This window comes from Somniosus microcephalus, chromosome 1, assembly GCF_052327205.1.
Source record: "Somniosus microcephalus isolate GS21.2 chromosome 1, FLI_Smic_1.0, whole genome shotgun sequence".
Taxonomy (NCBI): Eukaryota; Metazoa; Chordata; class Chondrichthyes; order Squaliformes; family Somniosidae; genus Somniosus; species Somniosus microcephalus.
In genome coordinates this window covers 136,825,057-136,852,993 of record NC_140987.1, presented here as the reverse complement: position 1 = coordinate 136,852,993, position 27,937 = coordinate 136,825,057, and the positions used below count along the sequence as shown (strand labels likewise).

General features: G+C 46.6%; 3 protein-coding genes across 5 annotated transcripts in view; 2 read left to right on the top strand and 1 right to left on the bottom strand.

The window, feature by feature from the left end:
- LOC147124373 (nicotinamide riboside kinase 1-like) overlaps positions 1 to 9,672 on the bottom strand; it is a 56,978-nt gene extending 47,306 nt beyond the window's left edge. Inside the window, exon 1 of the mRNA XM_085986179.1 lies at positions 9,651 to 9,672. The gene's annotated coding sequence lies outside the window, so the exon portion shown is untranslated. The remainder of the gene's footprint in view (positions 1 to 9,650) is intronic.
- pcsk5b (proprotein convertase subtilisin/kexin type 5b) overlaps positions 1 to 27,937 on the top strand; it is a 679,955-nt gene that overhangs the window by 547,139 nt on the left and 104,879 nt on the right. The gene's annotated exons all lie outside the window — the stretch shown is intronic.
- Positions 9,801 to 27,937, top strand: part of LOC147124372 (uncharacterized) — a 67,777-nt gene continuing 49,640 nt past the window's right edge. The window contains exon 1 of the mRNA XM_085986191.1: positions 9,801 to 10,012. Within this exon, the coding sequence (XP_085842317.1) occupies positions 9,979 to 10,012 (34 nt within the window). The 5' untranslated portion in view covers positions 9,801 to 9,978. The remainder of the gene's footprint in view (positions 10,013 to 27,937) is intronic.

Below are 27,937 nucleotides of genomic sequence, written 5' to 3'. Positions count from 1 at the left end.
CTCTCGCTCAGTCTCCCTTGGTCGGCTCTGCCTCTCCTGCTCGCTCGGCTCCCAATCGCGCCTCCCAGCCCTCTCGCAGTCCGGTGCTTCCCTCCCCGGCTGCGGCTGAGTTTATCTCTTCCCGCGCCTACGTTCCCGGTCGCAGCGCTTCGTGGCTTCGGTCGCTGCCCGGCCTTTTTCGCCGGTCGCGGTCTAGCTGTTTCACGACGCCGTTGCGTCCCCCAGCCTGTCTGTACCGCGGCTTCCTTGCTCCACGCTGCCCCAGTCTCAGCGCCTCTGGGCCCGACTTCTGTCCGGCTCCTTTCCCCCTCGACCGTGGTCGAGTGCACCGCCCTTATCCTCCGGTTATTCTTTTTACTTTCCCTTACTCACAGTCACCGTGGCCACCTTGCTTCTCGTGCTGATCGGCTCACTCCTCACCGTGGCAGAAGGGACAGTCAGTGCCTGTTGCTGATGGAAGTCTTTGTCTCTAAATTCTTCCTCCTTTCTAGTTCTGCAGCCTCGAGTTTTTTTTTCCAGCAGAACGACGAGGGCGGTTGCCTCTTCTTGACGCTTGTTAACTGCTTCGGAAGTATTTGCCGCAGGGTACGATCGGACTCGTCGCCACTGTAAAGTCTGTGGGTTGTTTAGTTAATTAATACACAGACTCCAAGAGTAACTTAAAACAGGACTTTACTATTCGAAGGTCGGGGCGAATCTGCCCAATAACTCCTGACACAGCACTTATATACCGGTGTGGTCACCGTCGGTATTACAGTATACAGAAGCCAACAAAGTAGTGCAACACCTAAAGTAGTTCTCTTAAAGGTGGACGGTTACATACAATAATTCTCTTAAAAGGTAGACGGGTACATACACTACAATAATAATTTCCACACTTTTGTACTCTATGTCTCTATTTATAAAGCCCAGGATCCCGTAAGCCTTTTTAATTGCTTTCTTTACCTGCCCTGCCACCTTCAACAATTTACATAAGAACACAAGAACATAAGAAATAGGAGCAGGAGTAGGCCATACGGCCCTTCGAGCCTGCTCCGCCATTAAATAAGATCATGGTTGATCTTCTACCTCATCTCCACTTTCCTGCACTATCCCCATATCCCCGATTCCCTTAATATTCAAAAATCTATCGATCGCCGTCTTAAATATACTCAACGACTGAGCTTCCACAGCCCTCCGGGTAGAGAATTCCAAAGATTCACCACCCTCTGAGTGAAGAAATTTCTCCTCATCTCAATCCTAAATGGCCGACCCCGTATTCTGAGACTGTGACCCCTGGTTCTAGACTCCCCAGCCTGGGGAAACATCCTCCCTGCATCTACCCTGTCAAACCCTGCAAGAATTTTGTATGTTTCAATGAGATCACTTCTCATTCTTCTAAACGCTAGAGAATATAAGCCTAGTCTACTCAATCTCCCCTCATAGGACAATCCCCCAGCCCAGGAATCAGTCTGGTGAATCTTCGTTGCACTCCCTCTATGGCAAGTATATCCTGCCTTAGGTAAGGAGACCAAAACTGTAGACAATACTCCAGATGTGGTCTCACCAGGGCCCTATATAATTGCAGTAAGACGTCTTTACTCTTATACTCAAATCCCCTTGTAATAAAGGCCAACATACCATTTGCTTTCCTAATTGCTTGCTGTACCTGCATGTTAACTTTTAGTGATTGGTGTACAAGGACACCCAGGTCCCTCTGAACACCAACATTTCCCAATCTATCACCATTTAAAAAATACTCTGCTTTTCTATTTTTCCTACCAAAGTGGAGAACTTCACATTTTTCCACATTATATTCCATTTGCCATGTTCTTACCCACTCACTTAGCCTATCTATATCCCCTTGAAGCCTCCTTGCATCCTCCTCACAACTTACATTCCCACCCAGCTTTGTATCATCATTAAACTTGTATATATTACATTTGGTCCCCTCATCCAAATCATTGATGTAGATTGTGAATAGCTGAGGCCCAAGCACTGATCCTTGTGGTACCCCACAAGCCTGCCAACCCAAAAATAACCCATTTATTCCTACTCTCTGTTTTCTGTCTGTTAACCAATCCTCAATCCATGCTAATATATTACCCCCAATCGCATGAGCCCTAATTTTGTTTAATAACCTCTTGTGTGGCACCTTATCGAATGCCTTCTGCAAATCCAAATACACCACATCCATTAGTTCCCCCTTATCTATTCTGCTAATTACAACCTCAAAAAACTCCGATTTGTAAAGCACGATTTCCCTTTCATAAATCCGTGTTGACTCTGCCCAATCCTATTATTATTTTCTAAGTGCCCTGTTACCACGTCCTTAATAACAGATTCTAGCATTTTCCCTACTACTGATGTCAGGCTAACTGGTCTGTAGTTCCCCGTTTTCTCTCTCCCTCCTTTCTTAAATAGTGGGGTTACATTTGCTACCTTGCAATCTGCAGAAACCATTCTAGAATCTATGGGATTTTGGAAAATAACAACCAATGTATCCACTATCTCTTCCTGAAAGGCCCCTTTACTATAAGGTTATTAATTAACCCTTTCTCATTGCACAATACTAGATCTAAAATAGCCTGTTCCCTAGTTGGTTCCTCAACATACTCATCTAGAAACCTATCTTGTATACATTCCATGAATTCATCCTCCACACTATTACTGCAAATTTGGTTTGCCCAGCCTATTTGTAGATTAAAGTCCCCCATGATTACTGTATTAACCTTGTTACATGCGCCTCTAATTTCCTGATTTATACTCTGCCCTACATTACAACTACTGCTTGAGGGTCTATAAATAACTCCGAGCAATTTTTCTGCCCCTTGCTGGTTCTTAGCTCCACCCAAACTGATTCTACTTCTTGATCTTCGGAGCTAAGATCCTTTCTCTCTACTGTCTTTATCCCATCCTTTATTATCAGGGCTACCCCTCCTCCTTTTCCATTTTGCCAATCTCTTCTAAAAGTTAAGTATCCTGGAATATTTAGTTCCCAACCTTGGCCACTTTGCAACCACATCTCTGTTATGGCTATTAGATCAAACCTGTTAATTTCTATCTGCGCTACTAATTCATCTATTTTGTTGCGAATGCTTCGCGCATTCAGATATAGTGCCTTCAGCTTTGACTTATTTATATTTTTCCCCGATGTCACCTTCATCACTGATGCCTTATTACCTTTGTTACTCTCTGTCCCTTCCTGACCCACTCTGGTTATATTTACCCAAAACTCTACTCTGCGCTAGACTCTTGACATTTCTCTCACTGCTTTTAAATTTACTCTTTCCTGAATCCTCCCACCCCCCCTTCAATAGTTTAAAGCCCTGTCTACTGCCCTAGTTATTCAGTTCGCCAGGACACTGGTCCCAGCCCGGTTTAAGTGGAGCCCGTCCCAACGGAACAACTCCCTCTTTCCCCATTAATGCACACATACCCCCAGGTCTCTCTGCTCGTGCAGCAGACAGGGAGCACGCTGGCCCTTGCTCCAGACAGCGAGCACGCTGGCCCTTGCTCCAGACAGCGAGCACGCTGGCCCTTGCTCCAGACAGCGAGCACGCTGGCCCTTGCTCCAGACAGTGAGCACGCTGGCCCTTGCTCCAGACAGTGAGCACGCTGGCCCTTGCTCCAGACAGCGAGCACGCTGGCCCTTGCTCCAGACAGTGAGCATGCTGGACCTTGCTCCAGACAGTGAGCACGCTGGCCCTTGCTCCAGACAGTGAGCACGCTGGCCCTTGCTCCAGACAGCGAGCACGCTGGCCCTTGCTCCAGACAGCGAGCACGCTGGCCCTTGCTCCAGACAGTGAGCATGCTGGACCTTGCTCCAGACAGTGAGCACGCTGGCCCTTGCTCCAGACAGTGAGCACGCTGGCCCTTGCTCCAGACAGCGAGCACGCTGGCCCTTGCTCCAGACAGTGAGCATGCTGGACCTTGCTCCAGACAGTGAGCACGCTGGCCCTTGCTCCAGACAGTGAGCATGCTGGACCTTGCTCCAGACAGTGAGCACGCTGGACCTTGCTCCAGACAGTGAGCACGCTGGCCCTTGCTCCAGACAGTGAGCACGCTGGCCCTTGCTCCAGAACTAAAACTGACAATCAGTTATGATCTCATTGCTGCTTGTGGAACCTTGCTGTGCACAAATTGGTTGTCACGTTTCTCTACATTACAAGAGTGACAACATTTCAAAGTTACTTCAGGATGTCCTGAGGTTGTGAATAGCATACATAAATGCAAATTTTTCTTTATATTTTAATACACTATTTCATTTGAATTTAACTTCCACTCCCTTTAAATCATAAACACTGACCATTATATAAAATGTTCCCATAATTTAATGCAATTTTTCCATTATTAAATTCAATTTGTCTCCACCACCGTGCTGGGTGCAAGGGTCCCCTCACACCCTAATCCCACAGAGCGGGGTGCCCGGGTCCCATCACACCCTGACCCCACAGAGTGGGTCCCCTCACACCCTGACCCCACAGAGCGGGTCCCCTCACACCCTGACCCCACAGAGCGGGTCCTCTTACACCCTGACCCCACAGAGCGGGTCCCCTCACACCCTGACCCCACAGAGCGGGTCCCCTCACACCCTGACCCCACAGAGCAGGTCCTCCCACACCCTGACCCCACAGAGCGGGTCCTCTTACACCCTGACCCCACAGAGCGGGTCCCCTCACACCCTGACCCCACAGAGCGGGTCCCCTCACACCCTGACCCCACAGAGCGGGTCCCCTCACACCCTGACACCACAGAGCGGGTCCCCTCACACCACAGAGCGGGTCCCCTCACACCCTGACCCCACAGAGCGGGTCCTCTTACACCCTGACCCCCACAGAGCGGGTCCCCTCACACCCTGACCCCACAGAGCGGGTCCCCTCACACCCTGACACCACAGAGCGGGTCCCCTCACACCACAGAGCGGGTCCCCTCACACCCTGACACCACAGAGCGGGTCCCCTCACACCCTGACCCCACAGAGCTGGTCCCCCCACACCCTGACCCCACAGAGCAGGTCCCCTCACACCCTGACCCCACAGAGCGGGGTGCCCGGGTCCCATCACACCCTGACCCCAGAGCGGGTCCTCTTACACCCTGACCCCACAGAGCGGGTCCCCTCACACCCTGACACCACAGAGCGGGTCCCCTCACACCCTGACACCACAGAGCGGGTCCCCTCACACCCTGACCCCACAGAGTGGGTCCCCTCACACCCTGACCCCACAGAGCGGGTCCCCTCACACCCTGACCCCACAGAGCTGGTCCCCCCACACCCTGACCCCAGAGCAGGTCCTCCCACACCCTGACCCCACAGAGCGGGTCCCCTCACACCCTGACCCCACAGAGCGAGTCCTCTTACACCCTGACCCCACAGAGCGGGTCCCCTCACACCCTAATCCCAGAGCGGGTCCCCTCACACCCTGACCCCAGAGCGGGTCCCCTCACACCCTGACCCCACAGAGCGGGTCCCCTCACACCCTGACCCCACAGAGCGAGTCCTCTTACACCCTGACCCCACAGAGCGGGTCCCCTCACACCCTAATCCCAGAGCGGGTCCCCTCACACCCTAATCCCAGAGCGGGTCCCCTCACACCCTGACCCCACAGAGCGGGTCCCCTCACACCCTGACCCCACAGAGCGAGTCCTCTTACACCCTGACCCCACAGAGCGGGTCCCCTCACACCCTAATCCCAGAGCGGGTCCCCCTCACACCCTGACCCCACAGAGTGGGTCCCCTCACACCCTGACCCCACAGAGCAGATCCCCCCACACCCTAATCCCAGAGCGGGTCCCCTCACACCCTGACCCCACAGAGCGGGTCCCCACACGCTGACCCCACAGAGCGGGTCCCCTCACACCCTGACAGCACAGAGCGGGTCCTCTCACACCCAGACCCCACAGAGCGGGTCCCCTCACACCCTGACCCCACAGAGCGAGTCCTCCTCACACCCTGACCCCACAGAGCGGGTCCCCCTCACAGCCTGACCCCACAGAGCGGGTCCCCCTCACACCCTGACCCCACAGAGTGGGTCCCCCTCACACCCTGACCCCACAGAGCGGGTCCCCCTCACACCCTGACCCCACAGAGCGGGTCCCCTCACACCCTGACCCCACAGAGCGGGTCCCCTCACACCCTGACCCCACAGAGCGGGTCCCCCTCACACCCTGACCCCACAGAGCGGGTCCCCTCACACCCTGACCCCACAGAGCGGGTCCCCCTCACACCCTGACCCCACAGAGCGGGTCCCCCTCACACCCTGACCCCACAGAGCAGGTCCCCTCACACCCTGACCCCACAGAGCTGGTCTCACCCTGGCCGTTACAACAGCGGGTCCCCCTCACAGTCACAGGGGTAGGACATTTAGGACTGATATGAGGAGAAATTTATTCACTCCGAGGGTGGTGAACCTGTGCAATTCTCTACCACAGAAGGCTGTGGAGGCCAAGTCACTGAATGTATTTAAGAAGGAGATAGATTTCTAGACACAAAAGGCATCAAGGGGTATGGGGAGAGAGCGGGAATATGGTATTGAGATAGAGGATCAGCCATGGTCATATTGAATGGCGGAGCAGGCTCGTAGGACCGAATGGCCTACTCCTGCTCCGATTTTTCTATGTTTCACGTGATGCGGCTGTGACCCAGTTGGATTTAACATAAGAACATAAGAAATAGGAACAGGAGTAGGCCAATCGGCCCCTCGAGCCTGCTCCGCCATTCAGTAAGATCATGGCTGATCTGATCCTAACCGCCAATCCACTATCACAGAACCATCTCCTGAATCTAACAGAATTAGACACCCGAAATAGGAGCAGGATCAGGCTACACGGCCCCTGGGCCCGCTCCGCTACCCACAGGGCCATGACCGATCCGAACCTAGACTCATGTCCAAATTCTTGCCCGCTCCCCGTAACCCTTAATTCCCTTTACTTCGAGGAAACTGTCTATTTCTGTTTTAAATTTATGTAATGATGCAGCTTCTACAGCTTTTGGGGGCAGCATATTCCATGGACCTACCACCCTCTGAGTGAAGTAGTTCCTCCTCATCTCAGTTTTGAAAGAGCAGCCCCTTATTCTAAGACTATGCCCCCTAGTTCTAGTTTCACCCATCATCGGGAACATCCTCCCCGCATCCACCCGATCCAACCCCTTCACAATCTTATATGTTTCAATAAGATCGCCTCTCATTCTTCTGAACTCCAATGAGTAGAGTCCCAATCTGCTCAACCTCTCCTCATACATCCATCCCCTCATCCCTGGGATTAACTGAGTGAACCTTCTTTGTACTGACTCGAGAGCAAGTATGTCCTTTCTTAAGTATGGACACCAAAACTGTACGCAGTATTCCAGGTGCGGTCTCACCAATACCTTGTACAACTGAAGCAATACCTCCCTATTTTTATATTCTATCCCCCTAGCAATGAAAGCCAACATTCCATTGGCCTTCTTAATCACTTGCTGCACCTGCATACTAACCTTTTGAGTTTCGTGCACCAGGACCCCCAGATCCCTTTGTACTTCAGTACTTTCCAGTTTCTTGCCATTAAGATAATAATTTGCTCTACGATTTTTCCTGCCAAAGTGCATAACCTCACACTTTCCAGTACTGTATTCCATCTGCCAAATCTCTGCCCACTTACTTAGCCTGTCTATGTCCCCTTGCAGATTTTTTATATCCTCCTCACTCACTACTTTCCCTCCCATCTTAGTATCATCTGCAAACTTTGATATGTTACACTCGGTCCCCTCCTCCAAATCGTTAATATAGATTGTAAAGAGTTGGGGACCCAGCACTGACCCCTGCGGAACACCACTAGTTACTGATTGCCAGTCTGAGAATGAACCATTTATCCCAACTCTCTGCCTTCTGTTAGATAGCCAATCCTCTATCCATGCCAGAATATTACCCCCAATCCCGTGATTTTTTATCTTAAGCAATAATCTTTTGTGTGGCACCTTGTCAAATGCCTTTTGGAAGTCTAAATACACTACGTCCACTGGTTCACCTTTATCCACCCTATATGTTACTTCCTCAAAGAACTCCAGCAAATTTGTCAAACATGACTTCCCCTTCATAAAACCATGCTGACTTTGTCCTATTAAATTATGATTATCCAAATGTCCTGTTACTGTCTCCTTAATAATGGACTCCAAAATTTTACCTACCACAGATGTTAGGTTAACTGGTCTATAGTTTCCAGCCTTCTGTCTACTGCCCTTTTTAAATAAGGGTGTTACATTAGCAGTTTTCCAGTCTGCCGGGACCTTTGCCGAGTCCAGGGAGTTTTGGAAAATTATTACCAATGCATCCACAATCCCTACCGCCACTTCCCTCAAGACCCTAGGATGTAAGGCATCAGGTCCAGGTGATTTATCCGCCTTGAGTCCCATTATTTTACCGAGTACCACTTCCTTAGTGATTTTGATCGTGTTTTGCTCCTCCCCCCCCCTTTAGCCCCCTGTTTGTCCAGTGTTGGGATATTCTTAGTGTCTTCTACTGTAAAGACTGATATAAAATATTCAGTGTTTTTGCCATCTCCATATTTCCCACCATTAATTTCCCGGTCTCATCCTCTAAGGGACCAACATTTACTTTGGCCACCCTTTTTCTTTTTATATAACTATAAAAACTCTTACTATCTGTTTTTATATTTTTTGCTAATTTACTTTCATAATCTATCTTCCCTTTCTTAATCAATCTTTTTGTTATTTTTTGCTGTCTTTTAAAGTTTTCCCAATCCTCTATCCTCCCACTAGATTTGGCTACCTTATATGCCCTTGTTTTTAGTCGAATACTATCCTTAATTTCTTTACTTAGCCACGGATGGCTGTCTTTTCTTTTACACCCTTTTCTTAGTGGAATATATATTTTTTGGAAGTTGTAAAATAACTCCTCAAATGTACACCACTGATCATGTATCGTCTTACCCTTTAATCTATTTTCCCAATCCACTCTACTCAATTCCGCTCTCATACCTTCAGTCTCCTTTATTCAAGCTTAGCACGCTTGTTTGAGATCCAACCTTCTCACCCTCTAATTGAATATGGAATTCAACCATGTTATGGTCACTCATTCCAAGGGGATCCTTTACTAGGACATTTTTAATTAATCCTGTCTCGTTACACAGGACCAGATCTAAGGTTGCTTGCCCCCTGGTCGGTTCAGTTACATACTGCTCAAGAAACCCATCCCTAATACACCCAATGAACTCATCCTCAAGGCAGCCCTGCCCAATTTGATTTGTCCAATTAATATGATAGTTAAAATCCCCCATAATTATAGATGTTCCCTTATTACAAGCCTCAACTATTTCCTGATTGATACTCCGTCCAACAGAGTTGCCACTGTTCGGAGGCCTATAGACTACGCCCACTAGTGTTTTTTTCCCCTTATTATTCCTTACCTCCACCCAAACTGTTTCATTATCCTGATCTATTGACCCAATATCATTTCTCTGTATTACAGTGATTTCTTTGGCCGGAGAGCCACCGGGTCACTGCAGTTGGTCGGAGCGGAGCTCCGTTTGTGTTGGACTGGGGTGGGGGACAGGAAAAGGAGTCATCTCCGCCTCCTCTGCTGGCGCGGCTGTGCAGCCCGGGAAGGATGGCCTCGAGCCCCGCGGTCAAACAGCGACAGTTTGAGCCTTGAATCCGAGGCCCGACACTCTACCTGAATCACCTCGGTCCCACTGCAACAGGCTAAGAGGGCGGGGCCGGCGCTTCATGACGTCATTGTGCCACGCCAAGGGGGCGGGGCCAGCGCCGCGTGACGTCTGGTCGCTGAACCTGAGGGGCGGGTGCCCGCGCCGCGTGACGTCAACCTGCGCTCAGCGTGATGGGCGGGGTGTCTCGTGCCGTTCTTCCTGGTTCCTCCCCGCGGGCTGTGGGTCACAGCTCGAGAGTACTTCCTCAATCCGGTGCAAACTCTCAGGATACGCTGTGTCAGGATCAAATTTATAATCGTTATTTAAAAAATTTACAAACTAGCTTGAGCAGCAATGTCGAAACCGCCGCCTAAACCAGCCAAACCAGGTAAGGTACCTTTTTTAGTACATGTTTGTATTAAGTTATCAGTCTGACTTCAGACCTTTTTCCCAACGGGAACTTAATCCAAAAACTCTCTTGAGAGGGATTTGAAGTTTTCCTTCAAGGTGTCAGTGTGCCTCTGAGCCTTCACTATAATCTTCAACTGAACCGAATCTGCATTTTTTTAATCTTATTTTTTTTTAAATTTTACTCGGTCTTTTTATTCACTAAATGTAGACGTTTCCCAGTCAGACACTACTTTTGACATTTTCCCAGCAAAATAAAAGTTAAAAAATTGTACATAAAGACGGGTAAATTTCATAGTGTTAGCGCTTTGGTTTCCCCTTCCTCTCTTCTTGGAGTAAGCATAGCTCAGTTCCATGGGTGGGGTGCAGAAGGAACCAGCTGTACATGTGAGTGACAAGTTGACTCCATGTTCCCAGCTCCACTCTGGTTATACGCTATTAAAATATTAAATACCTTCCAATTTGCATTAGGCTTCATCATATGTGTAATTTCACTTATTTCTAGTGTCAAATTGTGACCTCGTCCATTCTGTGATTCTGTGATAAAAATAACTATCCAAGATCTGTTGGCTGAATGGCTCTGCAACATGTTTTTTCAAATGTCAGTTTGTAATTCTTTGTGCATGCACTACTAACATTTGTGGGTTACCACTAGGAATCATAATTGTGGGGTTTTGTTCAAATATGACTTTAAAGCACTAATTTAACTTAATTTTTAAGTGATTTACTCATGTAGTTGTGGAGTATTTTGTGTAACAACTGAGAGGGGTTTCTTTGCTCAGTGTGATGTAGACCACAATCTGATTTTTATCTGGGTTCAAAAGTCCAATATTTACATCTCATCAAAATAAAATCCGATGCTACCTAATACCAGTTATTGAATCATGTAAATACCACTGTTAGTAATTTTAGACCAGCACTAGCTATTACATAGAAACATAGAAGATTGGAGCAGGACTAGGCCATTCGGCCCCTCGAGCCTGCTCCACCATTCAATGAGATCATGGCTGATCATCCAAACTCAGTACCCTGTCCCTGCCTTCTCCCCATATCCCTTGATCCCTTTAGCCTTTAAGAAATATATCTAACTCCTTCTTGAATATATTTAATGAATTGGCCTCAACTGCCTTCTGTGGTAGAGAATTCCACAGGTTCACCACTCTCGGTGAAGAAATTCCTCCTCATCTCTGTCCTAAATGGCTTACCCCTTATCTTTAGACTGTGACCCCGGTTCTGGACTCCCCCGCCATCGGGAACATCCTTCCTGCATCTAGTCTGTCTCGTCCTGTTAGAATTTTATAAGTTTCAATGAGATCCCCTCTCATTCTTCTAAACTCCAGCGAGTATAAGCCCAGTCGACCCAATCTCTCCTCGTACGTCATTCCTGCCATCCCAGGTATCAGTCTGGTGAATCTTCGCTGCACTCCCTCCATGGCAAGAACATCCTTCCTCACATAAGGCGACCAAAACTGCACACAATACTCAAGGTGTGGTCTCACCAAGGCCGTGTACAACTGCAGCAAGACATCCTTGTTCCTATACTCAAACTCTCTCGCTACGAAGGCCAACATACCATTTGCCTTCTTAACCGCCTGCTGCACCTGCTTGCTTACCTTCAGTCACTGGTGCACGAGGACACCCAGGTCTCGTTGCACTTCCCCTTCTCCCAATATATTGCTGTTCAGATATCAATCTGCCTTCCTGTTTTTGCCACCAAAGTGGATAACCTCGCATTTATCCACATTATACTGCATCTGCTATGCATCTGCCCAATCACCCAACCTGTCCAAATCATCCTGGAGTTTCTCGGCATCCTCCTCACAGCACACACGCCCACCCAGCTTTGTGTCGTCTGCAAACTTGGAGATATTACATCTAGTTCCCTCGTCTAGATCATTAATATATATTGTGAATAGCTGGGGTCCTAGGACCGATCCCTGCGGTACCCTACCAGTCACTGCCTGCCACTCGGAAAAAGACCCGTTTATTCCAACTCTGCTTCCTGTTTGCCAACCAGTTCTCTATCCAAGTCAGCACCATGCCCCCAATCCCATGTGCCTTAACTTTACATGCTAATCTCTTATGCGGGACCTTATCGAAAGCCTCTGAAAGTCCAAATACACCACATCCACTGGTTCTCCCTTATCTATTCTACCAGTTACATCCTCAAAAAATTCCAGTAGATTAGCCAAGCACAATTTACCTTTTGTAAATCCATGTTGACTTTGTCCGATCCTGTCACTGTTTTCCAAGTGCTCTGCTATTACATCTTTTATAATGGACTCAGCATTTTCCCCACTACCGATGTCAGGCTTACCGGTCTATAATTCCCCGTTTTCTCTCTACCACCTTTTTTGAACAGTGGGGTAGCATTAGCTACCCTCCAATCCATGGGAACTGTTCCAGAGTCTATAGAATTTTGGAAGATGACCAGCAATGCATCTGCTATTTCTAGGGCCACTTGCTTAAGTACCCTAGGATGTAGATTATCAGGCCCTGGGGATTTATCGGCCGTCAATTTCCCTAACACCATTTCCCTACAAATACTGATTTCATTCAGTTCCTCCCTCTCATTTGACCCTATGTTCCCCGACATCTCTGGGAGGTTATTTGTGTCCTCCTTTGTGAAGACAGAACCAAAGTATGTATTTAATTGGTCTGCTGTTTTTGTTCCCCATTATAAATTCCCGTGATTCTGACTGCAAGGGACCTACGCTTGACTTCACCAATCTTTTTCCCTTCACATATCTATAAAAGCTTTTACAGTCAGTTTTTATGTTCCCTGAAAGCTTACTCTCATACTCTATTTTCCCCCTCTTAATTAATCCCTTTGTTCTCCTTTGCTGAATCCTAAACTGCTCCCAATCCTCAGGTTTACTGCTTTTTCTGGCCAATTTATATGTCCTCTCCTTGGATCTTATGTTATCCCTAATTTCCCTTGTTAGCCACGGTTGAGTCACCTTTTTTGTTTTATTTTTATGCCAAACAGAGATGAACAAATTCTGTAGTTCATCCATGCGATCTTTGAATGTTTGCCATTGCCTATCCACCGTCAACCCTTTGAGTAACATTCCCCAATCAATCCTACCCAACTCGCGCCTCATACCATCATAGTTTCCTTTCTTTAAATCCAGGACCCTAGTCTCTGAGTCAACTACTTCACTCTCCATCTTAATGAAGAATTCGATCATATTATGATCGCTCCTCCCCAAGGGGCCTCGCACAACAAGATTGCTAATTAATCCTTTCTCATTACATAATACCCAGTCTAAGATGGCCTGATCTCTAGTTGGTTCCTCGACATATTGGTCCAGGAAACCATCCCGTATACACTCCAGGAATTCCTCCTCCACAGTATTGTTACTAATTTGGTTAGCCCAATCTATATGTAGATTAAAGTCACCCATGATAACTGCTGTGCCCTTATTGCACGCGTCTCTAATTTCTCGTTTAATGCCATCCCCAACCTCGGCATTACTGTTTGGGGGTCTGTATACCACTCCCACTAACGTTTTCTGCCCCTTGGTATTTCTCAGTTCTCCCCATACAGATTCCACATCATCAGAGCTAATATCCTTCCTTACAAATGTGTTAATCCCCTCTTTAACCAGCAATGCTACCCCATCTCCTTTTCCTTTTTGCCTGTCTTTCCTGAATATTGAATACCCCTGGATGTTGAGTTCCCAGCCTTGGTCATCCTGGAGCCATGTTTCCGTAATCCCAATCATATATATCCATTTACCTCTATTTGCGCAGCTAATTCATCCACCTTATTATGAATGCTCCTCGCATTAAGACACAAAGCCTTCAGGTATCAGTGTCTCCGGACTCTGCTATGATCAGGAGTATACCTTTATTGCTCAATATCTAGATAAACAAAAGCATGGCCCTGGGACATGAAGACCTTTCAATGTGTATACTGGATACTGTGACCTTGCATGTGATGCCAAATGCAGTTCTACTGTCTTCTGGAGGGACAATGTTTAGCTCTCTAGTGAGACAATGCCAATTTTAAACCAATAAACTGGTTTATTTTATATAAAATATCTAAATGAACAGAATACAATTTTCTTAGATTCACCTGTTTCTTATTGTAACAGCAAAAATAATAAATTAAGCATGCTTTGTCATTGAAATGGGCTTACCTCACTTTACAAGTGCTCTTGCTTTAATACCATCAAAATTACCACCTTGAATCAAACTTCACCACTACACACCCATGTTTAGCTAAGACTCCTGTTGTAAGAACATAAGAAATAGGAGCAGGAGTAGGCCAATCGGCCCCTCGAGCCTGCTCCGCCATTCAATAAGATCATGGCTGATCTGATCCTAATTGCCAATCCACTATCACAGAACCATCTCCTGCATCTAACAGAATTAGACACACGAAATAGGAGCAGGATCAGGCTACACGGCCCCTGGGCCCGCTCCGCTACCCACAGGGCCATGACCGATCCGAACCTAGACTCATGTCCAAATTCCTGCCCGCTCCCCGTAACCCTTAATTCCCTTTACTTCTAGGAAACTGTCTATTTCTGTTTTAAATTTATGTAATGATGCAGCTTCTACAGTTTTTTGGGGCAGCATATTCCATGGACCTACCACCCTCTGAGTGAAGTAGTTCCTCCTCATCTCAGTTTTGAAAGAGCAGCCCCTTATTCTAAGACTATGCCCCCTAGTTCTAGTTTCACCCATCATCGGGAACATCTTCCCTGCATCCACCCAATCCAACCCCTTCACAATCTTATATGTTTCAATAAGATCACCTCTCATTCTTCTGAACTCCAATGAGTAGAGTCCCAATCTACTCAACCTCTCCTCATATGTCCATCCCCTCATCCCCGGGATTAACCGAGTGAACCTTCTTTGTACTGACTCGCGAGCAAGTATGTCTTTTCTTAAGTATGGACACCAAAACTGTATGCAGTATTCCAGGTGCGGTCTCACCAATACCTTGTACAACTGAAGCAATACCTCCCTATTTTTATATTCTATCCCCCTAGCAATGAAAGCCAACATTCCATTGGCCTTCTTAATCACTTGCTGCACCTGCATACTAACCTTTTGAGTTTCATGCACCAGGACCCCCAGATCCCTTTGTACTTCAGTACTTTCCAGTTTCTTGCCATTAAGATAATAACTTGCTCTACGATTTTTCCTGCCAAAGTGCATAACCTCACACTTTCCAGTATTGTATTCCATCTGCCAAATCTCTGCCCACTTACTTAGCCTGTCTATGTCCCCTTGCAGGTTTTTTATGTCCTCCTCACTCACTACTTTCCCCCACATCTTAGTATCATCTGCAAACTTTGATATGTTACACTCGGTCCCCTCCTCCAAATCGTTAATATAGATTGTAAAGAGTTGGGGACCCAGCACTGACCCCTGCGGAACACCACTAGTTACTGATTGCCAGTCTGAGAATGAACCATTTATCCCAACTCTCTGCCTTCTGTTAGATAGCCAATCCTTCTGTCTACTGCCCTTTTTAAATAAGGGTGTTACATTAGCAGTTTTCCAGTCTGCCGGGACCATTGCCGAGTCCAGGGAGTTTTGGAAAATTATTACCAATGCATCCACAATCCCTACTGCCACTTTCCTCAAGACCCTAGGATGTAAGCCATCAGGTCCAGGTGATCTATCCGCCTTGAGTCCCATTATTTTACCGAGTACCACTTCCTTAGTTGTTTTGATCGTGTTTAGCTCCTCCCCCCCTTTAGCCCCCTGTTTGTCCAGTGTTGGGATGTTCTTAGTGTCCTCTACTGTAAAGACTGATGTAAAATATTCATTCAGTGTTTTTGCCATCTCCATATTTCCCACCATTAATTTCCCGGTCTCATCCTCTAAGGGACCAACATTTACTTTAGCCACCCTTTTTCTTTTTATATAAGTATAAAAACTCTTACTATCTGTTTTTATATTTTTTGCTAATTTACTTTCATAGTCTATCTTCCCTTTCTTAATCAATCTTTGTTATTTTTTGCTGTCTTTTTAAAGTTTTCCCAATCCTCTATCCTCCCACTAGATTTGGCTACCTTATATGCCCTTGTTTTTAGTCGAATACTATCCTTAATTTCTTTACTTAGCCACGGATGGCTGTCTTTTCTTTTACACCCTTTTCTTCTCAGTGGAATATATATTTTTTGGAAGTTGTAAAATAACTCCTTAAATGTACACCACTGATCATGTATCGTCTTACCCTTTAATCTATTTTCCCAATCCACTCTACTCAATTCCGCTCTCATACCTTCATAGTCTCCTTTATTCAAGCTTAGCACGCTTGTTTGAGATCCAACCTTCTCACCCTCTAATTGAATATGGAATTCAACCATGTTATGGTCACTCATTCCAAGGGGATCCTTTACTAGGACATTTTAAATTAATCCTGTCTCATTACACAGGACCAGATCGAAGGTTGCTTGCCCCCTGGTCGGTTCAGTTACATACTGCTCAAGAAACCCATCCCTAATACATTCAATGAACTCATCCTCAAGGCAGCCCTGCCCAATTTGATTTGTCCAATTAATATGATAGTTAAAATCCCCCATAATTATAGATGTTCCCTTATTACAAGCCTCAACTATTTCCTGATTGATACTCCGTCCAACAGAGTTGCCACAGTTCGGAGGCCTATAGACTACGCCCACTAGTGTTTTTTTCCTCTTATTATTCCTTACCTCCACCCAAACTGTTTCATTGTCCTGATCTTTTGACCCAATATCATTTCTCTGTATTAGTGATTCCTTCCTTTATTAACATAGCCACCCCACCTCCCCTTCCTTCCTGATCGTTAAATAACCTGGTATGTTTAATTCCCAGGCATTGTCACCCTGCAGCCATGTTTCTGTAATGGCTACAAGATCCTACCCATATGTCGTTATTTGTGCCAATAACTCATCTATTTTGTTACGAATGCTACGTGCATTCAGATAGAGAACTTTCAAAGATGTTTTGTGACACTTAGTTCCTGCTTTTGCCCTTTTTATTACTTTACCTTTTACTCCATACCTTCTGCCCCTTCCTGACATGCTCTGGTTTTTAATTTCCCCACTGCTACCTAAGTCTATGACCTTCTCTGTTGTCATTTGTATTATTTGCTCTCTAGGAACCCCCCCCCCCCACTAGTTAGTTTAAAGCCCGTTCTATGAATGAATGCCATTCTAACATTACATATGTGAATATCTCTAGGAGGTGGTGAATGATTCCCATTATCTCATTAATTTGCTATGTGAGAAACATGATTCCGTTAACTATCTTGTCTGATACTCCAGCTAAAGGGCTGGCTCCACGTCCTCAATAACTTATGCATACCTAATACCTTTACTAGTAGAATCTGACACATGATAAAAGATTTAAAGTTGTATGGAATTTGCAATGTAGATCATGTAATATTATCAGATTCACTTTGATGGTAAAATCCAAGGAAATTCATTGGCCCTGAAATTGTGGTCAGCAGCATAACTACGGAGTACGCCGTCGTCTTCTGAACGAAATCCACTCTTCCCTGGTGTGAGGCCCCCTTCAACAACTTGGGCTGTTTTCCTGCGGCATGTGCAGCGTAGTGGGCCACAGATCCCAGGTGCGCACTGTGTGCGTAAACATACTTGGGATCACGTGGGGCGGTGTGCTGGTCACGAAACAGAAATCACCGATGCCTGACATAATCAAATTTGAAATTAAATGGTGTGAATATTGATTTGAAAGATATTGCTGACTTATCACTCCCACTATAAATAATAACGATAATCATTATAGCACACAAGCTAAACTGGCAGGGAATATTTTTTGTAAAATAGACATGGATCCCTTTTTGAGGATCTGTCCAGTTTTACTTGAGTGAAATGAATAAAAACAACAATTATTCAAAGCAAGGTATGGCAAAGAAATATTAGGCATCAAATCTTATTTCAACAATATCCAATTACCTTATTATGCAAAAAGTCTGGTGGCTGGGAATCATTCGTAATCAGTGATGGACAGCAGAGTGAGAACTATACAAAGTAATTTCAGTGGAGCTCCTCACAATACCCCTTGATTAAAGGCACACAATTATGGCAATGAACCGTGTTGCAATTAAGTTTCTTAATCACATCCAGGAGGTTTAATTGCCTTAACGATGCATTTCATTAAATTAATTTAGGTATGATAGTCAACAGTTGTCTTCAAATAAACATAATATTAGACATTGTCATGGAAAATGTTTTAATAATCATAATTAGGTGCACTGAGGCTTTGTCCTCCGGCTAGTGAACTCTTCTGTGTCGGCTGCCGTGCTATTGCTTTGTGGCACAGATAATTATGTTTCCTGAAAAGTTACTGGTTCTGATTAATCTTTTGATAGTAAGTGGAGGAGAAAATATTCATTCCAGTTTTACCAAGTTTAGCCTCGTCTAAGGCATATGGTTGTGGACTGAGGACAAACAGCTATGTTGGATATTAAAACAGTATGAACAACTATTACTTTTAAAACCCCCCCCCCCTCCCCCTCCCTGCTTAGGCCATAAACTTTTCCAGCGTAATTGATGGGCACTTGGTCGGCAATTAGCCCAACTATGCACCAGCAATGAGGATTTGACAGTCGCAGCGGATGACCTGTCTAGTCGGAACATAACAGAATACAAGTTCGGTATTTAGCGCATGCAGAAGTCCTGAACTTGCAGTCAATTTCAAAGTCGGTATGACGCCGCCATTCTGACTGCAAATTCTGCCTCATGATCTCATAGGTTACATTTTCTTGTGAGTTAATTGAAAAGACTGAGTAGGATCATTGATTTTGTATATCCACAGCCCAGTACTGATCCTGGTCATAGTATTGTCAATTAACTCATAACATTTAACAACAGCAGCTTGCATTTATATAGTGCCTTTAATGTAGTAAAACATCTCCAGGTGCTTCACCTTCCAGAGGTGAGAGTGACTGCCCTTGACATCAAGGCAGCGTTTGAGCAAGTGTGGCATCAAGAAGCCCTAGTAAAATTGAAGTCAATGGAAATCAGGGGGAATACTCTCCACTGGCTAGAGCCATACCTAGCACAAAGGATGATGGTTGTGGTTGTTGGAGGCCAATCATCACAGCCCCAGGACATCGCTGCAGGAGTTCCTCAGGGCAGTGTCCTCGGCCCAACCATCTTCAGCTACTTCATCAATGACCTTCCCTCCATCGTAAGGTCAGACGTGGGGATGTTCGCTGATCATTGCACAATGTTCAGTTCCATTCGCAACTCCTCAGATAATGAAGCAGTCCGTGCCCGCATGCAGCAAGACCTGGACAACATTCAGGCTTGGGCTGATGAGTAGCGAGTAACATTCGCACCATACAAATGCCAGGCAATGACTATCTCCAACAAGAGAAAGTCTAACCCCCTCCCCTTGACTTCAATGGCATTACCATCACCGAATCCCCCACCATCAACATCCTGGGGGTCACCATTAACCAGAAACTTAACTGGTCCAGCTACATAAATACTGTGACCACAAGAGCAGGTCAGAGGCTGAGTATTCTGTGGCAAGTATCTCGCCTCCAGATTCCCTAAAGCTTTCCACCATCTACAAGGCACAAGTCAGGAGTGTGATGGAATACTTTCCACTTGCCTAGATGAGTGCAGTTCCAACAACACTCAAGAAGCTCGACACCATCCAGGACTAGCAGCCCGCTTGATTGGCATCCTATCCACCACCTTAAACATTCACTCCCTCGACCACCGGCACACCATGGCTGCAGTGTGTACCATCTACAAGATGCACTGCAGCAACTCACCAAGGCTTCTTCGACAGCACCTCTGAAACCCGCACCCTTTCCACCTAGAAGGACAAGGGCAGCAGGTGCATGGGAACACCATCGCCTGCATGTTCCCCTCCCAAGTTACACACCATCCTGACTTGGAAATATATCGTCGTTCCTTCATCGTCGCTGGGTCAAAATCCTGGAACTCCCTCCTGAACAGCACTGTGGGAGTACCTTCAGCACATGGACTGTTGCAGTTCAGGGTGGCGGTTCACCATCACCTTCTCTTGGGCAATTAGGGATGGGCAACAAATGCTGGCCTTGCCAGCGATGCCCACATCCCAGGAACAAATTTTTTTAAATGAGCGTTATTAAACAAAATCTGACACCGAGCCATGTAAGGAGATAGTGGGGCAGAAAGCTTGGCCAAAGAGGTAGGTTTTAAGGAGCGTCTTAAAGGAGGAAAGAGAGACGGCGAAGTTTAGGGGGAGAATTCCAGAGCTTAGGGCCTTGGTAGCTGAAGGCGCGGCCGCCAATGGTGGAGCGAATAAAATCGGGGATGTGCAAGAGGCCAGGATTGGAAGAGCACAGATATCTGAGGATTGTAGGGCTGGCAGAGGTTACAGAGATAACCTATCCTATTTTTAAAATGAAAGTAGAACAATATTGACTGGATGGAGCAGGGCGGGGGGTGGGACAGTAAGAAATATTTTCTCGAATAAACTGGGACAAGATGTGACGGAGAATGTTTCATCACTGTGATACTTGTGGTTAATTGTTGCACCTTCGTGCTAGAAACGACCTGCTTCAGTGACTTCATTTCCAACAGCTGCCCAGATGGTACTGATCCTAAATATTTATATTTCAGCCGTGGGTTGGTAGCCGTTTTGAGCTGGACATAGTGCACATCATCTAAGCTGTTCTTCCAGCCAGGAGGGCCAACAGTGCAGAGCTCCAAGCAGGTTATTTTTTGGACAAAATGTAAAACATCTCTTCTTGGGGAGAAAACCTTCAGTGATTCTCCTCTTCTGAACATCCCGGCCACTGGTCCTTTTTTGAGGGAGAAATATTTAGTTATAGCTATTAGTTTAAAGCAGTCTTTTGTTAGACATTGGAGCTAAGAAAATGTCACAGTTAATTTTTTTTAAATTAACTTTTGCCCATGAGTACTGTATCCCTTTACATAAATATTGCTCAGTGATGGGTGTAGTGGGCGGTAGTCTTACTGTCTCCGTGCAAATGTGTGTATTTGTTCCCTTTGCATGTTACATCAGTAACTAGCAACAAAGGCACATATACCATTGAAGGAGAGGAGTGGAAACAGAGAGAGTGTTTCTGATTACAGATGTGTGTTGTGATTTGAAAACAAGTACATGTGAAAAGTAGTTAAAGCTAAGGGGGACTATGGATTCAGAGGAGGAAGTTGAGTTCTTGCAAAGAGTGTAGGGTTTGTACCTTGATTGAGATGACAAATTAAGCTAAAAAGGGACAAAAACATATAGTAGAAATAAAAATCAGAGACAAATACTCCATGAGTGGAATGGAAAGTGCTAAAAAAACATCTGGGGTGTTATTTAACTTGTTGCACATCCTGTCTGAACTGTGAGACAGTGTAACGCATTGGATTTTTAGCTATTTGGTTTGGTTTAGAAGGGATTTTGGTATGGTTTATGTTATTGATGTAAGGTCATGTTTGAATGTATAATTGGTTAACTCCCAGAGAAGCGCAGAACCATATCAAATGTCGATTAGGACAGTTAGGTGGAACACTTGGTGAAGCAACTGTCAAAATTGTGCTTTCTGGCACCTCATTAGTTTTGAGACAGTTGAGAGTTGTTGAACACAACTTGTAGTGGTGTTCACTCTTAGTGCAAGAATGGTTTCCATTTGGGGCTTAGTGAAACAGGCACAATAGCTGCAGTGAGCTCCCACATCAGCTTTGGCAGCTCAGTGGAGTAATCGATATCAGAGAGTTCAGGGAGAGGTCCGAGATCAGCATTTGTGTCTTCTACAATAGCAAAATACTGCAGATGCTGGAAATCTGAAATAACAACAGAAAATGCTGGAAATACCTGCTGAGTATTTCCAGCATTTTTTGTGTCTTCTATCTCTCTTGAAGTTAATCTGAATCTGTAACAAGGAGAATGAGTCTGCAGGTTCAGCCATGAACCTGCATGGCCTGTGAGAAACGGTTAGTGTCAGTTAGTTCAGGGACTGCTAACTTGTGAATGAGTTTGGCCCATAACGGGCAGGATTGTGTACCTTTATTACTTTTGTGGTGAGATAGTGATATGAAATAGATGAATCTGTGTGTGAAAACTGTATTCTGTTTATGTATTTCATGTAAAATAAACAAGTTTGTTGGTTCACTGTGCCGTCTTTGTTTCAAATCCTTGTCAATCTGCCCTGTGGCAAGACGGGAATCCAAGTGCTGGCACATGCAGTGAATGGTTTATTGTTACAATCCTAATTTGTGCTCTTTAATTTGGTATTGGGCAGTAAAGTTGCTCATGAGATCATAGATGCAAGATCTGCAAATGAAAGTGATTGGTGACACCGAACTGAAGAATATCTATTGTAGACATATGAATTTATAACAAGTGACAATAAACAAGGCAAATTGTATTCTGGGTAATATTACCATATGAGTTGAATTCAAATCCCAGAGACCATGCTGAGGATGTAGACTCTCCTGATCAGAGCACCTCTAGAGCACTGTGTACACCTTTGGCCACCAGAGGTGGCGGCACAGTGGTATACAGTCAGGAGGGAGTGGCCCTGGGAGTCCCCAACATTGACTCCGGATCCCATGAAATCTCATGGGTTCAGGTCAAGCATGGGAAGGAAACCTCCTGCTGATTACAACCTATCGCCCTCCCTCAGCTGATGAATCAGTACTTCTCCACTTGGAAGAAGCACGGAGGGTAGCAAGGGCACAGAATGTACTCTGGGTGGGGGACTTCAATGTCCATCACCAAGAATGGCTCGGTAGCACCACAACTGATTGAGCTGGCCAAGTCCTGAAGGACATAACTGCCAGACTGGGTCTGCAGCAGGTGGTGAGAGAACCAACATGAGGGAGAAACCTACTTGACCTCATCCTCATCAATCTACCTGTCGCAGATGCATCTGTCCATGACATTATTGGTAGCAGTGACCAGCGCACAGTCCTTGTGGAGACGAAGTCCAGTCTTCACACTGAGGACACCCTCCATCGTGTTGTGTGGCACTACCACCGTGCTAAATAGGATAGATTTGGAACAGCTCCAGCAACAACAACAACTTGTATTTATATAGCGCCTTTAATGTAGTAAAACATCCCAAGGTGCTTCACAGGATTATTATAAGACAAAAAAATTTGACGCCAAGCCACATAAGGAGAAATTAGGGCAGGTGACCAAAAGCTTGGTCAAAGAGGTAGGTTTTAAGGCGCGTCTTAAAGGAGGAAAGAGAGGTAGAGAGGCGGAGAGGTTTAGGCATAGAATTCCAGAGCTTAGGGCCTAGGCAACAGAAGGCACGGCCACCAATGGTTGAGCGACTATAATCAGGGATGCTCAAGAAGGCAGAATTAGAGGAGCGCAGATATCTCATGGGGCGGGGGGGGGGTGGCGGGGTGGTGTGGGGCTGGCGGAGATTACAGAGATAGGGAGGGGCGAGGCCATGGAGAGATTTGAAAACAAGGATGAGAATTTTGAAATCGAGGCGTTGCTTAACTGGGAGCCATTGTAGGTCAGTGAGCACGGGTGATGGGTGAATGGGACTTGGTGCGAGGACCTCAGGTTTACGTAGGGTTGAATGTGGGAGGTCAGCTAGGAGGAGTGCGTTGGAATAGTCAAGTCTAGAAGCAACAAAGGCATGGATGAGGGTTTCAGCAGTGGATGAGCTAAGGCGAGGGCGGAGATGAGCGATGTTATGGAGGTGGAAATAGGCGGGCTTAGATATGTCGCGGATATGTGGTCGGAAGCTCATTTCAGAGTCAAATATGACACCAAGGTTGCGAACAGTGTGGTTCAGCCTTAGACAGGTGTTAGGGCGAGGGATGGAATCAGTGGCGAGGGAACGGAGTTTGTGGCAGGGACCGAAAACAATGGTTTCAGTCATCCCAATATTTAATTGGAGAAAATTTCTGCTCATCCAGAACTGGATGTCGGACAAGCAGCCTGACAAATTAGAGACTGTGGAGGGGTCGAGAGAGGTGGTGGTGAGGTAGAGCTGGGTGTCGTCAGCGTACATGTGGAAACTGATGCTGTGTTTTCGGATGATGTTGCCAAGGGGCAGCATGTAAATGAGAAATAGGAGGGGGCCAAGGATAGATCCTTGGGGGACACCAGAGGTAATGATGCAGGAGTGGGAACAGAAGCTATTGCAGGTGATTCTCTGGCTACAATTAGATAGATAAGAATGGAACCAGGCGAGCGCGGTCCTTCCCAACTGGACGACGGTGGAGAGGCGTTGGAGAAGAATGGAATGGTCAACCGTGTCAAAGGCTACAGACAAGTCAAGAAGGATGAGGAGAGATAGTTTACCCTTTGTCACGGTCACAAAGGATGTCATTTGTGATTTTAATGAGCTGTTTTGGTACTGTGGCAGTGGAAGAAACCTGATTGGAGGGATTCAAACGTGAAGTTGCGGGAAAGATGGGCACAGATTTGGGAGGCGACAATATGTTCAAGGACTTTGGAGAAGAAAGGGAGGTTGGAGATGGGGTGGTAGTTTGCAAGGACGGAGGGGGTCAAGGGTTGTTTTTTTGAGGAGAGGGGTGATGATGGCAGATTTGAGGGAGAGGGGGACAGTACCTGAGGAGAGAGAACAGTTAACAATGTCTGCTAATATGGGAGCCAGAAAAGGATGTTGGGTGGTCAGCAGTTTGGTGGGAATAGGATCGAGGGAGCAGGAAGTGGGTCTCATGGACAAGATGAGCGCGGAGAGGTCATGAGGGGAGATCAAAACTCGACATCCATGAGGCACTGTGGGCCATCAGCAGCAACAGCATTATATTCCACCACAATCTGCAACCTCAAGGCCCGGCATATCCCTCACTCTACCATTGCCATCAAGCCAGAGGACCAACCCTGGTTCAATGAGGGGTACAGAGTCCCTAGATGAGGGGTATAGAGTCAACGATGAGTCAGCCTACAGGGAGGAGGTCCAGTACCTCGTGAAGTGGTGCGCCGACAACAACCTGGCCCTTAACATCAAGAAAACCAAGGAAATCATTGTGGACTTTAGGAAGTCTAAAGGCGGAAGACACACCCCCATCCACATCCAAGGGGCTGTGGTGGAAAGGGTGGGCAGCTTTAAGTTCCTTGGAGTCCACATCACGGAAGACCTCTCCTGGTCCCTCAATACCTCCTCTTTGGTGAAGAAGGCCCAGCAGCGCCTATATTTCCTAAGGAGGCTGAAGGGATGCAGCCTGTCACCCCGGATCCTCTCTAACTTTTACCGCTGCACAATAGAGAGCATCCTGATGAACTGTATCACAGTGTGGTATAACAGCTGTACCTCCTATGACCGGAAAGCCCCGCAGCGGGTAGTCAAAACTGCCCAACGCATTACCGGCACCTGGCTACCGACCATTGAGAACATCTACCAGAAGCGCTGTCTACGGAGGTCACTGATCATCATCAAAGACCCTACCCACCCCAGCCACAGTTTGTTCGCCCCCCCTGCCATCTGGGAGACGCTATAGATGCATTCGCACCCGCACGACCAGATTTAGGAACAGCTTCTTTCCAAGGGCTGTCATCCTACTGAACTCTGCTAATAAACTCTAAAGCCTGCACATCTGTCAATGCACTTTATTATGTTTATGTTACAAGCCAAATGTATGTTAAATGTCTTAATCAAAATGTACACTCTCGGGAGCCGCAAGCTTACATTTCGTTGTACTGCACTTGTGCACTAACAATGACAAAGTTGATTATTATTATTATAGAGGAGCAGCGCCAGGCGTATCTAAAAATGAGGTGCCAACCTGGGGAAGCTGCATCACAGGACTACATGCATGTTAAACAGCGGAAGCAGCATGCTATATACAGAGCTAAGTGATCCCACAACCAATGGATCAGATCAAAGCTCTGCAGTCTTGCCAGATCCAGCCCTGAATGGTGGTGGACAATCAAACAACTAACGGGAGGAACAGACTCCATGAACATCCCCATCCTCAATGATGGCGGACCTCAACACACGAGTGCAAAAGACAAGGCTGAAACATTTGTAACCATCTCCAGCCAGAAGTGCCGAGTGGATGATCCATCTCAGCCACCTCCTCAGTTGCCCACCATCACAGAAGCCACTCTTCAGCCAATTTGGTTCACTCCACGTGATATCAAGAAATGGCCGAGAGCGCTGGATACAGCTACAATACTGGCATCTACCCAGCAATGTGGAAAACTGCTCTGGTATGTCCTGTCCACAAAAAGCAGGACAAATTAAGCATTTAAGGGGATGCTGGGCAAGCATATGAGGGAGAAGGGAATTAAGGGTTACGCTGATAGATTTAGATGAAGAAAGACTGGAGGAGGCTCAAGTGGAGCATAAATGCAGGCATGGACTGGTTGGGGCAAATGGCCTGTTTCTGTGCTGTATATCTTCTGTAATCCAATCCAGCCAATTACCGCCCCATCAGTCTACTTTCAGTCATCAGCAAAGTGATGGAACGTTTTGTTGACAGTTCTATCAAGCAGAATTTACTCACCAATAACCTGCTTACCAATGCTTAGTTTGGGTTCCGCCAGGACCACTCTGCTCCACACCTCATTACAGCCTTGCTCCAAACCTGGGCAAAAGAGCTGAATTCCATGGGTGAGGTGAGAGTGACTGCCTTTGACATCAAGGCAGCATTTGACTGAGTGTGGCGTCAAGGAACCCTAGTAAAATTGAAGTCCATGGGAATCAGGGAGAAAATTCTACACTGGTTGGGGCCATACCTAGCACAAAGGAAGATGGTTGTGGTGGTTGGAGGCCAATCATTTCTGTCCCAGGATATCGCTGCAGGAGTTCCTCAGGGCAGTGTTCTCGGCCAAATCATCTTTGCTTGCTTCATCAATGACCTTCCCTCCATCATAAGATCAGAAGTGGGGATGTTCGCTGATGACTGCACAGTGTTCAGTTCCATTTGCAACTCCTCAGATAATGAAGCAGTCCATGCCCGCATGCAGCAAGACCTGGACGACATTCAGGCTTGGGTTCATAAGTAGCAGTCACACACAAGTGCCAGGTAACGACCGCCCCTTGACATTCAATGGCATTACCATCGCCGAATTCCACACCATCAACATCCTGGGGGTCACCATTGACAAGAAACTTAACTGGACCAGCCAAAAAAACCAGGTCAGAGGCTGGGTATTCTGCGATGAGTGTTTCACCCTCTAACTCCCCAAAGCCTTTCCACCATCTACAAGGCACAAGTAAGGAGTGTGATGGAATATTCTCCACTTGCCTGAATGAGTGCAGCTCCAACAACACTCAAGAAGCTCGATACCATCAAGGACAAAGCAGTTCGCTTGATTGGCACCCCATCCACCACCATAAACATTCACTCCCTCCACCACCGGCGTACCCTGGCTGCAGTGTGTACTATCTACAAGATGCACTGCAGCAACTCGCCAAGACTTCTTTGGCGGCACCTCCCAAACCTGCGACCTCTTCCACCTAGAAGGACAAGGACAGCAGGCACATGGGAACACTGTCACCTCCAAGTTCCTCTCCAAGTCACACACCAGCCTGACTTGGAAATATACCGCCGTTCCTTCCTTGTCGCTGGGTCTAGGTCCTGGAACTCCCTCCCGAACAGCACTATGGGAGTACCTTCACCATACGGACTGCAGCGGTTCAAGAAGACGGCTCACCACCACCTTCTCTGGATGGGCAATAAATGCTGGCCTTGCCAGCGACGCCACATCCTAGGAATGAATACAGAAATAACTGATATGATGGCTATCTAGTTCCTAGAAGCAGTGCAGAGGAGAGCATCAAGGCTGATGGTTGGTTTGAGTGAGAGCTATTAGAAATCCCTGGATAACTTTTATTTATTCTTGGGATGTGGGTGATGTTGGCACGACTGCATTTATTGCCAATTGCTGGTTGTCCTTAGAAGGTGGTGTTGGGATCCCTTCTTGAGCTGCTGTAGTTCTTATGGCGATTGTGCTCTTGCAATGGTGTTAGATAGGGAATTGGTCC